Genomic DNA, 14,509 nt, shown 5'->3' with positions numbered 1-14,509 from the left:
GTCCTGTGCCGAAGCAGGCCCATATATCTACTCTCATCACCCAGGAATGTCTGTCCTTAACGCTCGTGACGTCACTCCACATCGACCAACCCCCTAATTAATATTCATGAGCAGGTGACGTCCTCCACATGGACACCCCCCCCCCCCATTAATAATAATTAGTGGGTGACGTCACTCCACATGGGGAGCCGAGGCGCCTCCTCCCCCCTCCTCGGCGTCAACTCACAACCCTCACGACAAAGGCAGAACAACCCTGACGTCACGCGATCTCCATAACGCAGTTGAGACATCAAAGTAAAAAGGACGCCATGATGAACAAGGGATGATAACCTGTAAATGAAATAGGTCCGTGTCACCGCGGCCTTACAGATTGCACACGAATGGATGCAATGGATATCACGTCGCGGTCTGCTTTGTCGCTTGCAAGTTTCACATTTACTGCAATACACCCGTCCTTGGACGGGCAAAAGGCTCGTCTAACAGAGTGGTTCCCTGTCAGTAACATCTGGCAGTTCACCAGTGTTGGTTCAAGCGAGCCTGACTGCTGATGAGACACTGAGAGATGAAGCCTGTTTCAGGGTGCTGTTTGTGCTGAGTTAATGTTGATGATGAGATGCACTCTGAGAAGGTTGTGCGGCTGAGAAGCACCAATCGCTTTATGTGCGTGGAGAAGTGGCGATGTGGAGGCTGTACAGCCTGGTTGTCTTGTTCCTTGCGTTGCAGCAGCAGCAGCAGCTGTAGTTGTGCGTTCGTCCACTAGAGGGCATCACGTGCCTTGTGGAGAACCTGCAGTGCCCCTACATCCTATAGCCCTGACCCTATAGCCCTGTCCCTAACCTAATAGTGTTGTTGTCCTTCCCCGGCACTTCGGATTAGCACGATTGGCTATGTACGGTGCGAAAGAAGTTCAGCATACATCATGTTCATCTCAGGCCGCCTTCAATAGCTGCCCCCAGACATGAGTTATCATTTGTGGTCAAGTGGCTTCTGAAATATAAGCTAATACCTCATTGGATTTTACCTAATAAGATAACAAAAATTGCTTAGTAACCTTTTTACTGATTTGTTTACTTTTCCTATACCTTGCACTCCGATCGTATTTTTTGGATTGTTTGTTGCTGTAACGTTCAAACCCGCCCCTACTGGACATCTCTGAAAAAAGCTTTATAGCTCATCGGATTCCTCCAGTATGATTACATATTCAGATTTTGATTCTCATTTACATATCTAGGGCAGCTCGTGTTGGTAGTGAGCCCCGATGAAGGCCAGCAAGGCGCTCGAAGGGGACGGAGTGGTCACAACCGTGTCTGGTCCTCAGACCCACCCACCCAATCACTCAATCATTCAAATACGCAATTACCCACGGACATATTCACCCACTCACTAAATTACCCACTCAACCACTCACTCAACGACTCACCCACCCACTCACCCACTCACTCACCCACTCAAGTACTCACTTAGTCACCTACTCACCCACTCATTCAATGATTCACCGACTCATTCACTCGCTCACCCACCCACTCACCCATCCACTCACCCACCTACTAACTCACCCACCCGCTGACCCACCCACGCACCCACTCGCCCATTTACTAACTCACCCATCCGCTCACCCACCCACGAACCCACTCACCTCCCCACTCACCCACCACTCATTTACCCACTCATTAACCCACTCACCCATCCAACCACTCACTCAAATATCCACTAATTTACCCATTCACCCATCCAACCACTCAATTATACACTCACACACAGACTCACGAACTCACCCATTCACCCAATCACTCATTAAAAAATCCACTCACCCACGTTCTCATTCCCCACTCGCTCAATTACCCACTAACCCACCCAAGCACGAAACCATGTATCCACCTCCCTATTCATTGAATTACTCATTTAACCACTCATTCATTCAAACTAACTCACTGACCCGCCAACTCACTCATCCACCCACCTAATCATTTACCAACTTAACCACCCACTTACGCATTAACACATTCACACATCCACCAATCGACACACTGAATAACCCACTCATTCATCCACCTACCACACACCCACCCACTCACCCACCCACTCACTCACTCTCCCACTCACCCTCCCACTCACCCTCCCACTCACTCTCCTACTCACTCTGCCACTCACTCTCCCACTCACTTTCCCACTCACTCTCCCACCCACACCCACCCACTCACTCATCCACTAATTTACCCACCCACTCACCAACCCACCCACTCACCCACCCACCCACTCTCACTCACCCACCCACTCACGCACCTCCTCACCCACCCACTCACCCAATCACTCAATCATTCAAATACCCAATTACCCACGTACGTATTCACCCACTAATTCAATTACCCACTCAACTACTCACCCACTCACCCACTCAAGTACTCACTCGGTCACCTAATCACCCACTAATTCAATGATTCACCGACTCATTCACTCGCTCACCCACCCACTCACCCATCCACTCACCCATCCACTCACCCACCTACTCACCCACCTACTAACTTACCCACCTACTAACTCACCCACCCGCGTATCCACTTACTAACTCACCCATCCACTCACCCACCCGCCCACGCACGCACCCACCCACCCAATCACCTCCCCATTCACCCACCACTCATTTACCCACTCACCCATCCAACCACTCACTCAAATATCCACTAATTTACCCATTCACTCATCCAACCACTCAATTATCCCCTCACACACAGACTCACGAACTCACCCATTCACTCATTCAAAAATCCACTCACCCACGTACTCATTCCCCACTCGCTCAATTACCCACTGACCCACCCAAGCACCAAATCATGTAACCACCTCCCCATTCATTTAATTACCCATTTAACCACTCATTCATTTAAACTAACTCACTGACCCGCCCACTCACTCATCCACCCACCTAATCATTCACCAACCACCAACTTACTCATTAACACATTCACACATCCACCAATCTACACACTGAATTACCCACTCATCCATCCACCTACCACACACCCAGCCACCCACTCATTCACACACTGACCCACTCATTCAATTACCCATCCAACCATTCAACCGCCTAGCATCCAATTACCCACACACCGATGCACTCATTCATCCAGCACCTACCAACCCAACTTGCCACTCGATTTTGGTGTACCCAGTTGTACTGTTTGGCGGACAGAGGCAGGGGAACTTAAGATACTCGACCATTTTGGGACCTCCTTTGCCAGTACCAAAATATACTAATAGGGGTTTTCCCCTTTTTTCTGGCAACATTTGACTGCAAGTATTGTGGTTAATGTAAGCATGATGCCTTGCAAAAGGTGTCAGTTTTGTTGCCAGAAAAAAGGGGAAAACCCCTATTAGTACTCGACCATTTGTTTCAACTGCTGTGCCAGAAGGTGGAACCAGCAATCTCTCTATTGCCAGTGAATTTTACGAGCCATTGCATCACAGCAGCCCCCTCCAGTATTTAATGTTTAACGAGGATCTCTCTCTCTCTCTGCGTGCACATCAGGGTAATATTTAATGAGGTGGTGTGGACGTCTCGCTGCTGCGTGATGGATGTGATGGCAGTGGGAAAGTGGGGCAATGGAACAGCGGGTCATTAGGGCAGAGTAGCACCAGCGCAGTGGACCAGCGGAGCATAGGGGCATTGAGGCAGTGGGGCAGAGGGGCAGTGGGGCCGTGGGCATTGGGGCAGCAGGACAGCGGAGCAGCTTGGCAGAGGGGCAGTCAGGGGGCGGATGTGTCAGACGAATCGCCTGATTATCTTTTCCCACCACTGCCTGTACACGTTCTGAAGAAGGGCCATTGCCTGAAACTTCTCTCATGACATAGTTGTCATTGTACCGCCGCACACACAGCCGGGACACTGCACACGAGACAAGGCACATTTAACCAACCCAGGCAGCACTCGCAAGCAATGCAAAGTTACATTGTTTCCTCATAAGTTTATGTCGTTTATAATAAAAACAACAATGATAAGTATTACATAATACATTGGATTGATCCTATCTCTGAACAGAGTTAGTCTGTTGGCAGCAGTCATTGTCCAGTCCAGTCCTGGCATCTGCTGCTCAGTTTCCTTCCCCGGCTGCGGTCCCAGTGGCACCGTCTTTCCGGGGGTGCGTGTGGTGCGTGTGGTGCGTGTGGTGCGTGTCACGGGGTGGGTGGGTAGATGGTGTGGTGCATGTGGTGATAGCGGTCATGGTAAGCACCGCACCACCTCCATCACCCCAACTGTGCGGTCGACCGGTCGCAACAAAACAGCATCATGCTGCGGAGGAGCGCACGGATTGCGTTCGCCACACGAGCCAGGCCCTTTCGTTCCTGCACTACCACCTCCTCCTGTGTGGAGGTGTGAGTAAGGGTATAGAGGTGTGTGTGTAGGTGTTTAGGTGTATAGAGGTGTGTGTGTAGGTGTGTAAGTGTATAGAAGTGTGTGTGTAGGTGTGTGTAAGTGTATAGAGGTGTGTGTGTGTAGGTATGTGTACGTGTATAGAGGTGTGTGTGTAGGTGTTTAGGTGTATAGAGGTGTGTGTAGGTGTTTAGGTGTATAGAGGTGTGTGTAGGTGTGTGTAAGTGTATAGAGGTGTGTGTGTGTAGGTGTATAGAGGTGTGTGTGTGTGTTGGAAACATTTAGGCTGGTCCTGCCTACGATCCATCCTGGGTTTAACCAGGCTGGATTGTGTGAGGAGCTCACAAATCCTTGAAAGATCTGGGCAAAGTCCCATCGGTGAGCTCCTCCGGTAGGCAAGGCTGCGTTGGCTGGGTCATGTAGCCCGCATGCCCAGCTACCGCATGCCTAAACAGCTTTTGTTCGGCCGGTTCGAGGGGGCTAAAACACGGGCTAGAGAAGAGATGGAGTGATGTGGTACAGGAGGACGTAGAGCTGAGTGGACTTGCCGATGACTGGTACCAGTAGTGTCAAGATCGGCCTCAGTGGAGGAGGCTCGTGAAGGACGCTACTGGGCAGTTGGAGGCAGTCGCCCTCCAACAACAACGGAGGGCGGAGGAGCGACACTCACAGCAACGAGCAGAGCGCCGGGTTGCTAAAGCACAGCAAGTTGGTACGGTAGGGGGCACAGGTGGTGCATCAGCCAGTCATCTCGGTCATCTCGGTCAGTCGACCCGTGGCACCTGCTGGGTCTGCCCCGTGACCTCCTGCCAGCGGGCGTTCGACACTTCACGTGGCCTCAAGGTGCACTTGGCCTGGCACAAGCGTCGTGGTGACGTCACCGCCACTTAGTGGCGAATGGTGGTTGTTGTTGCATAGGTGTGTATGTGTAGGTGTGTAAGTGTGTAGAGGTGTGTGTGTGTAGGTGTGTGTAAGTGTATAGAGGTGTGTGTGTAGGTGTGTGTAAGTGTATAGAGGTGTGTGTAGGTGTGTGTGAGTGTATAGAGGTGTGTGTAGGTGTGTGTAAGTGTATAGAGGTGTGTGTGTAGGTGTAAGTGTATAGAGGTGTGTGTGTGTAGGTGTGTAAGTGTGTAGAGGTGTGTGTGTAGGTGTGTGTAAGTGTGTATAGGTGTGTGTGTGTAAGTGTACGGAGGTGTTCGGGGAGTAACCCTGGCAGCGTAACGCTGCTGGCGTCTCGTGCTGCCGCCTGTACCGCGCCTTGTCCACCAGAGGGCATCGCCTACCCACGGGTTGTGTGGCGTCAGGGTGAGAAGTGGAGGGTGGGGGGAGGGGTCCAGGGAAGGGGGGGGGGGCTGCTGCTGCAGCGCTCAGCAAGGGGTCGTGCTTGGTGCACCACTGCCAATTCTTTATTGCATCGATCTATCTCATTCTTTGTCTCTGCTTTTATTTCCTTGCGCCCGAGTATGCACCGCTACTTGTGGTACCCTCTCTGTACTCATTGGAGAGCCACGTCCAAACCACTAAATCTTCTTGTTTCTTGTGTGAAGCCCTCTCCAATATTTTATTTGATTTCTGCAAAAGGGCTGCTGCCATGACTGTGGAATGGTTGTCACGATTGACTTAAAATGTCGCGGTTCGATCTCCCAGCCTGGCCTTGAAAACATTGACCAGGATTCTTACAATTCCCTGTTTTTGTCCACCCACAGTCCATCGGTGGGTCGAGTGCAGTGGGCTAAATGGCGAGTACTCCCACCTCTTTCAAGACGTATGGTCAGTGTGGAAAAGTTGGCCAAAAAAAACCCACCGGATCAGCACTCTAGACCTCCCTCTAGTGGGGGTTCTTTCACCAGCAGTTGCATGAGCAAGTAATTGCAGGGCTGCACCATTAACCTCACGTGTACAACAATCATCTGGTTTCTGTGCATTTCAGAACTCCTTGATCCAGACCCCAGCATCCCAGTGGTGCAGGCTCAGTGCTCTGCATCGGTGTTACCATTGCGCCGTTGCATCTCTGCAACCACGTGCCACCCGTTGCCGCGTGTAACGTCGCTGCACCCTGTGCACCGCACGTGTCAACAGCCCCTGCCGCTGCTCCGCCGGGACACCGGCTTGATCCTGACGATGTCTCAGGAGCAGGCCGCCTGCCTCCTGGCCAACGCCTTCTTCTGCACGTTCCCCCGGAGCAACGCCACCGGGACCCGGAGCGAGGAGCTCTGCCTGCCCCGACATCAACGTCAACAGGTGCAGCAGCAGCAGCCCATCACTGTGCATTACACACCGAACACCGTGTGTCATGCAGTACACACACACAGATGCCATGCTCTTTCTATGTAGAGTATTTCTTGCTGTATATGTAGCGTCGGAAATGCAAAGCACACACCACACTGTATGCTTACCTGTAGTTGCAGGCACGAGTCTGCAGGGGGTGCCACCCTGAGTTAGAGAGAGAACCGGGACCGTTGAGAGGCCGAGTCCCCCCCCCCCCCGACCCCAGGTGAGGGGTTGGGGGGTTATTCCAGAGCCACCTGGAAGGTTCCAGAAAGGGGGCAGTACCGGGGGTGGAGAGTCCCCGAGGTGGGTAATAAAGACGGACCCCAGGACGGCCCGAGGCAGTGCTCTGAAGACGAAGAATGAAGACCGGCTAGGCAAGGACCCTGGGACCCTGGGACCCGGGACCCGACGTCCTTTAATGGGCCGGGGCCGAGCACGGACCAGTGGTCGAGACCCGCACCTTGGCTGGGTCGGGTCAGCATAGCCTCCCCTAGGCCACCCTTAGTCGGAGGACTCAGAGCCCGTAGCCCCAGTGATAGGGCACGTTAGCCCGGAGGCCATACCTCCCCAAGTAGTGGGAGTAAAAGGGGCTTCTGTTATAAGATTTAAATAAACCGTGTTGCCTCTAAGCTACGTCTCCAGTCTCCGTGGGAACCCACTACATATACACAAGAAATGCTGTTCTACACATAACGGCCATGCCATGTTTCAGTTCAAAGTAACGCTGCAGTACGTGCACAGGCTATGCTCCTTTACACATACTCTGTATTATACGGCACACACTTTCATGGTGCTGTGTACACGGTATATGATGCGTTACACATAGGCCATGCTGTATTATAAACTCCGTTCAAAGTATCAGTTTATACGTAGCCAATGCCACTGTACAAAGACAAAAATCCCCCTCATAGCCTTAACAGATTTTTGAGGCAAGTGGTGTTAGTGAGCACCTAATGAGGACTGGCACAGTACACAGGGGAGTGGGTGGCCAACACCATGCCCAGCCGCATTTGTCTCCCTCGTGGTGATGTGTACACACTGCATCAGGTACTCATTTGAGGTTGAGTCGACCATGGGGAGGCCCAGGACCGGTTCAGATATTTCCCACTGTTATACCGGTAGGAACAACAGGTTCCACACTGCCCACCAGGGATTATTTGTCTGTCGTGCATATGGGGAGGGGAGGGTGGGGGTGGGAGGGGTGGGGCTGGGTGGAGAGGGGAGGGTGGGGAGGGGCTGGGGGAGGGGAGGGTGGGGAGGGGCTGGGGGAGGAGGGGAGGGGCTGGATGGGGAGGGTGGGGCTGGGTGGGGGGTGGGAGGGGTGGGGCTGGGTGGGGAGGGGCTGGTCACCCCGTGGTGCCCTTATAAAACTCAACGTTTAACCTACACACTACACTATACACGACACGATAAACTACACCAGGGGTCCTCAAACTACGGCCCGCGGGCCACATGCGGCCCACCGAGGACATTTATCCGGCCCATGGTCACTAATTGGGCTGCGGTGGTGGGCACTCATTGGGCTGCGGTGGCGAGCACTGATTTGGCTGCGCTGGCGAGCACTGATTGAGCTGCGGCGGTGAGCACTGATTGAGCTGCGGCGGTGGGCACTCATTGGGCTGCGCTGGTGAATGGTTCAATGGGCCAATTGACTGGACTTGCCCCCCAGGCCTAAGGCTGCCAGCCCTCCCCTGGCTGTACTTGACTGGCTCTCCCTCCCTCAGCTCACTCACTTGCCCCTCGGCTCCACTCCCAGTGATATTCCTGTGTGCTGAGTAAATGATAGAGGGGTAATAACAGAGTGATCTCTGATCTCTGGAGGGGCTGCCTGCTGTTTTCCCGTGCTGGTCAGTGACAGACAGCCGAGGAGTAGGAAACCCAATTTAAATGACAGTAAGTGCATTTATATTCTGATTGCTATTCAGTTGTATGAGGTTATATGTTGTATGTTGTGTAAGCCCCGGTTCATACTGTTGCGATCTCTGAGCAGTGCGAGTTCAGCCATATGCTTGTATGGCTGAACTTGCATTAGATTCGGAAGAAAAAAGGCACATGTGCCTTCTTTTTTCCTGCAGTGGAATCGGATCGCATGGGTCTTCTCCCCCATGCGATCAGATTCCTATGCGAGTTCGCAGATCGCACTGCGATCTGTGAACAAAACTGCAGGTGTAATTAACTTTTTAATGGCACCCGCACCAGTGTGAGCCTGGGGTAAAAGCGGAGTTCCCCCAATCAGACAGCATTGATGGGCAGTGCAGTCTGTATGTCTCTGTGTGGGCAAAGTTATTGCTGGTATATTGTTTTTGTAGCGCTGTATATGTATATTGGTATTTTACTAATAGCAATTTTGACTCCCTTGGAAACAATGATGTCAAGAAAGAGAAAAATTGACTCGGAGTGTAGGATATTCAAAGAACAGTGGACTTATGATTACTTTTTCATGCAGTACAAGGAAAGAGCTGTGTGTCTGATATGCCAGAACATAGTGTCTGTGTTCAAAGAATACAATTTACGTCGACACTATGAAACTCAACATAAAGATAAATATGATTGGTCGGAGAAGTGAAAAAAGATAAAATATTAAAACTGAAAAATACACACTACAATGACAATAGTTTAAAGTTTAAACTATTGTCATTGTAGTGTGTATTTAATGTGGCGCTGCACTCTGATGTTGTAGGAGAAAACATGTATTAAAAAGTCTATTTAATTAAGTAGAACGTGTTGTCTATATTTATTTAAAGTTGCGCATTTTGATGTGACGTCACATTTATCAACCCCCCCCCCCCCCAATCGTCACACATGTCTGACCCCCCCCCCAGGTGCGTGACGTCATTTATGGACGGCCCCCGAGTCCCCTGCCTCTGAGAGTTCCCAGCGGCTTGAACAAAAAACCTTCAACCTCGACAGACAACGCGAGACCACTACCACCTCTGCCACCGCCTCCTGTCAGCACTGTACTGGCCTGCGTGCGGAACTTCTTCCGCACCGTACGTAGCTAGTCCGAGGTGCTAATTTAGGATCCCTCTCCAACTTCCACCTCTTCACTGCCCCCCCCCCCAGACAGGGCAAACGTTGACAGCGGGCACGGGCTACGGAGCATGGATCCCGTGCAGGAGAAATGTCGAATGTGCGTGGGGAGCGTCAGCGCAGCACGCGGACACGGCGAGTCCAAGGTGCACGCACACCACAGGCGGCGCACGCGAGACCCCAGCAAGTCTGGACTTGCGCGAGAAAAATAATAAAATTATCATCTAAATCACTCAACACGAATTGGTTAACGCTTGTCACTGATAATCCAGAGTGACGCCTCACGTGTCGCTTGTTGTTGTGTTTGTTACCCGGGCATGGCAGCTGCGCGTATTGTGCGTCGTGTTGTGTGTGTTAGTCTGTAAGTTCGTTGTGAATGTTGTGGATTTGCTCTCCAGCACACAACCGATTAGTGCTGTGCTCGTCACGAATTGGCCACGTTCTGTTTACGTGACAAACCCCTTCCTAGTTGGCTGTGTCGGGTGGTTTAACGACACATTTATATTTACGCGATTTAACCCAAAACACGTCTAGTATGTAACTGTGTCTGTATGTTGTATGTATCTGTGTATGTATCTATGTACCAGTGTATGTATGTTGTATGTATATTGTATGTATGTAACTGTGTGTAACTATGTATGTTGTATGTATGTATCTGTGTATGTATCTGTGTGCGTAAGTTGAACTTCTTCCGCACCGTACGTGGCCACGCGTGGTGATCGCGGGCGAGGCCGAGCGACGCGAGAGGGGTGAGGGGGGGGCAGCTGCGGGTCGCTGCTGGACGGAATGTTCACTCAGCAAGCGCGCGTGCTGCTGCTGGGTTTGGACGCGGCCGGGAAAACCAGCATCCTGTACAAGCTCAAGCTCGACGAATCCGTGGTGACCATCCCGACCATCGGCTTCAACGTGGAGACCGTGCAGCCCATCAGGAACGTCACCTTCACCGTGTGGGACGTGGGCGGCCAGCAGAAGATCCGCGCTCTCTGGAGGCACTACTTCCAGAACACGGACGGGCTCCTCTTCGTGCTGGACAGCGCGGACCGGGAGCGCTTCCCGGAGGCTCTCAAGGAGCTGGACGCCATCCTGGACAGCCCCGAGATGACGCGGGTGCCCTTCGTGCTCCTCGCCAACAAGCAGGACCTCCCGCGGGCAGCGGCCACCGCGGAGGTGGCGGAGGCGATGAAGGCGGTGAAGACGCGGCACGGGCGCGAGTGGCTGGTGCAGGGCTGCTGCGCCCGCACCGGAGAGGGCCTCCTGGAGGGCGTGGGGCAGCTCTCCCGCTTCATCCGCAACTCCAGAGCCTCCTCGGGGACAAAGTGAGCTCGGCTCGGCAGCAGCAGCAGCAGCGGCGGCGGTGTCACTCCAAGGCGGCGTCTCTCGTGCACGTGGGGGGGGGGGGGGGGGGGGGGCTTCGAGTTGTGTCCACTGGTCGAAACTTCACTCGAGCGAACGCCGTCATTCAAACCAACAGCTCGCTGTGTGTGCCTCTGCATGTGTGGATGTCTCTTGGTGTGCTGTTGCTCTGGTTGTCCCTCTGGGCTGCCCAGAAATATCTTTCCATGTGTGTCTTCTCTGTGTATGTACCTCGTGTCTGTTCACGAGTCCCTGTCCTCTGTTTTTACGTTGGCATGTTCAGCCCAGATGATGAACACGAGAGATGTATCAGTCTTTTGAAATACGTGGTCAACCAGGTGAGTGTCTAACTGTGTTGTTGGCCGACTGGTTTGCATCACGTGATTGTTTCTAAGGTCTGTTGAGTTTCTCGTCTCCCATCTTCTTGTTGCATTTGCTTACGTGTAGTTCGCCCTTCTCTATGTGCTATGTACGTGATGTCCCCCTGTGTGTTCCCTCTTTCTATGTTTCACCCCATTTTCACCTGATGATGAGCGCTTGTGTTGCGTTCGAAACGTCGTGATTTATTTAAATTTAATTTATTTAAATTTTATTTTATTTCTACATACGTGTCTTTACCGGAAAAAAAACAATGAGTAAAACAGCTTGTTGTGAAAGACCCAATGCAGAAGATCGCTGGGTTTGGTCTTCCACGAAGCTGCTCACGGTCCACCCTAAACCGCAACCACTGCACAAAACACGGCAGTAGATGCGGATACCCTGATGCACAAACGTTAAATTAGAAACTCTCCAGGAGCCTGCGACTGTGGCCATCCAGAACAGACCGTGCAACGTGTAACGGCGCAATGCCCGGTCCACAAACACGACGGAGACGTCACAGCGAGACACTCACTACCACTGCTTCTCACGCGGTGATCTTGGCTTGCCCACCTGGATGTGACTTCATAATCGTCTGCTGTGCACCTGCATCAGCAGCCACACGAACGAAGCAGCAGCAGAAGAAGAGAACGCGGTCGCGTCCACGTGCACGCGCCACGCGACTGCGCGTGCCTCTCGCTGCGAGTGAACCTCCGCATCGTCGTCAACTGCGGACTGCAGGTTCACATTCGACGTCGGCTGTCGCTCTGTGATTCCACACTGGGGGGCAAACGCCTCCCCCGAGTTGATTCCGTTGCGCGCTTTCCTTGCAGCCGTCGCGTCGCGGCCTCCGGATGCTTTGGGTTCATCTCGCCATCTCTATGGGTCAACTTTGACCGCTCGTGGTTTAGATATATATATGTGAATGGCATCTGTAAATTAAAAGCGGCACAATCTCTGCAAGTTCTTTTTCATTGAAGGCACTTTAATGGCTCGTCTCATTTTCAGAAATACTTTTATAGACCAATAACATTTCCGAACATCTGGAGATAATTGTAGGATATATTTTTCCCGTCTGTCATACAATGAGATTGTTTGACCCTAATGGTTAAATTCATCAACTTACTCAATTTCCGTGCCCTTTGCGTTCACATGTTCTCTTAAACTGTCGTCAATTTACTTGTTTCTGGCTTTGCACTGCTCCATAAAATCTGTAATAAATTTTGAAACCTATTTTCGTGATAAATAATAAACTAGACAATGTAATCAGCGCAATGTAAATGTTTTAAATGTTTATGGTTCATATTCTCTCTGATTTCGTTACCCCGATGGTGATACGGGCGTTACCTTCACTGTTCGTGTCCTTCAGAGTGACAGATCGTTTACACTCCTCGTTGTCTTACACTCGCTAACTATGGATGGTGTACAGGACATGTAATGGAATGCCTTGTGGTATAAATCTATGACAGCTTGATCAATGTATTTGCCGTACGCATTGTACTTGTCTGTTATTTGATTGAAGGTGGCCTGATGTTGATAATGATTTCATGAATTCTGTTTTCTTCGTCGGTTTGTTGTTGTCTAATGTATCACATTTTTAGTGGATAATGTTGATGAATATTTTGTAGATGCACGAACCGAGGCTGATAGTCGTATGATTATTAAGATCCAATCGTCACGTTTGTGCAATAAATAGTTTGGGATCAGACAGTGTCGTTACCGTTAAATGTTCTCGGATTGTGCGACCTGATTTACATCTTGCTTCAAGCAGTTCTTCTTGACTCGAGTTTAAGATTGTTGCCCAAGTTTTCATCTTCGGACGATCGCACGATTTAACGTGCCTATTAACGATGTAAAAGTATCCCTAGACGCAGCTGATGATACAACTACTGGCTCCACAGAAGCAAATGAAACGTGTTACTGCATTTTAGAGCCTTAACATTCACCACTTATCATCAGCGCCTCCAGCCTGCCACTGTCGAAGATATGGGGATGAGGCACCAGTAGCCGTCCTGCAAACCTCAAGGGTCAGAATCAGAACCTTTATTCATACCGGAGGAATCCGATGAGCTATAAAGCTCTTTTTCACAGGTGTCCAGTAGGGACACGGGGTCAGAACGTTACAACAAACAATACAAAAACACGAAAGGAGTGGAAAAGATAGGAAAGAGGAAAAAAATATATTTAAACATAAATATACAAATAAAACTAAACGTGTATTTTTATTTTCCAGATAAGGCCCACTGAACTATATATATTCTTTTTAAGAAGCGACCCGGCCACAAATTTTAGCTCAACGAAGCGGCTTATCACGTGGAAATTTATAATAGCAAAGTAATATAAATAATCTAAACGCTTGAAAGTTGATTCTAAATGTGGAGTGAATCCCAGAGGACAATCCACAAGACCACGGGGAGAGAGAGAGACATTCACACTCCAACTATACAACAAACGTCAGGGTGAGGATCGAACCCAAGCCCTCCTGTATACCAGGCGAGGTAGTTAACATCTCGCCACCGTGGCGCTGTCCACACACGGCAGGCCGAGTCCAGTGACTCTGCAAGAAAGAGACGTCACCATCTGCGGGTCACCCAATGTGTGTTGCCGGAGCAAGGTCTCCTCGCTCTCGGGAGTCCAATGGGGTCTGTCACCTATCCTGAAGCCTCACATATCAGAACGACCGCGAACTGTTCTACATTGTGCAGTGTTTGTGGGATCTGAAGAAGGTGGTTGCGATGGTGACGGTGAAACCACTCCGGTTCTCGTCGTCTTGCTGGTAGGGTTCAACATCAGGGGAATCCGCCATCTCATTTCAGTTTCTGCCGCAACAGCCCCGGCTCGTTCTGTGATCTTTACCCGTCAGAATGACTGCGATTCCCTTCGTTTTGGTCTCCCTGCCTCTGCCCTCACTCCCCTGCAACAAATTCAAAAGGCTTCAGTTGATTATCTTTAATTCTCACACTTCCCCTCTCCACTGGCTTCCCGTTCACTCCACCGCTGTATTTTCAAATACCTCACGCTCGACTTTAAATCTCTTCATGGCCTTGTCCCACCTCATCTCGCCTCTCTCATCTTCCATAAACCTCCTCGCATCCTCTTCGTTCCCTTTCTTCTCTCTATCTCTATCCC

General features: G+C 50.9%; 1 protein-coding gene across 1 annotated transcript; it reads left to right on the top strand.

Moving 5' to 3' along the window:
* The first annotated feature begins 1,258 nt into the window (after nt 1-1,258).
* Nucleotides 1,259-10,990, top strand: LOC133361485 (uncharacterized). The gene is made up of 4 exons (XM_061580403.1): nt 1,259-1,294; nt 6,449-6,610; nt 9,995-10,005; nt 10,435-10,990. Exons 1-4 carry the CDS (start codon nt 1,259-1,261, stop codon nt 10,988-10,990), a joined length of 765 nt encoding a protein of 254 aa, XP_061436387.1.
* Nucleotides 10,991-14,509: the final 3,519 nt, after the last annotated feature.

Source organism: Lethenteron reissneri, unplaced genomic scaffold (genome assembly GCF_015708825.2).
Source record: "Lethenteron reissneri isolate LAM-NWPU_2019-01 unplaced genomic scaffold, ASM1570882v1 scaffold_1107, whole genome shotgun sequence".
NCBI lineage: Eukaryota > Metazoa > Chordata > Hyperoartia > Petromyzontiformes > Petromyzontidae > Lethenteron > Lethenteron reissneri.
This window is presented reverse-complemented; position numbering and strand designations above follow the sequence as displayed.

What these genes read in the sequence shown, in the direction of transcription:
- LOC133361485 (XM_061580403.1), top strand. Translation starts at nt 1,259, where the DNA reads ATGAAGGCCAGCAAGGCGCTCGAAGGGGACGGAGTG. An exon ending in CGCTCGAAGGGGACGGAGTG is followed by an intron (nt 1,295 to 6,448) that starts GTCACAACCGTG and finishes ACGTGTCAACAG; the next exon opens with CCCCTGCCGCTGCTCCGCCG.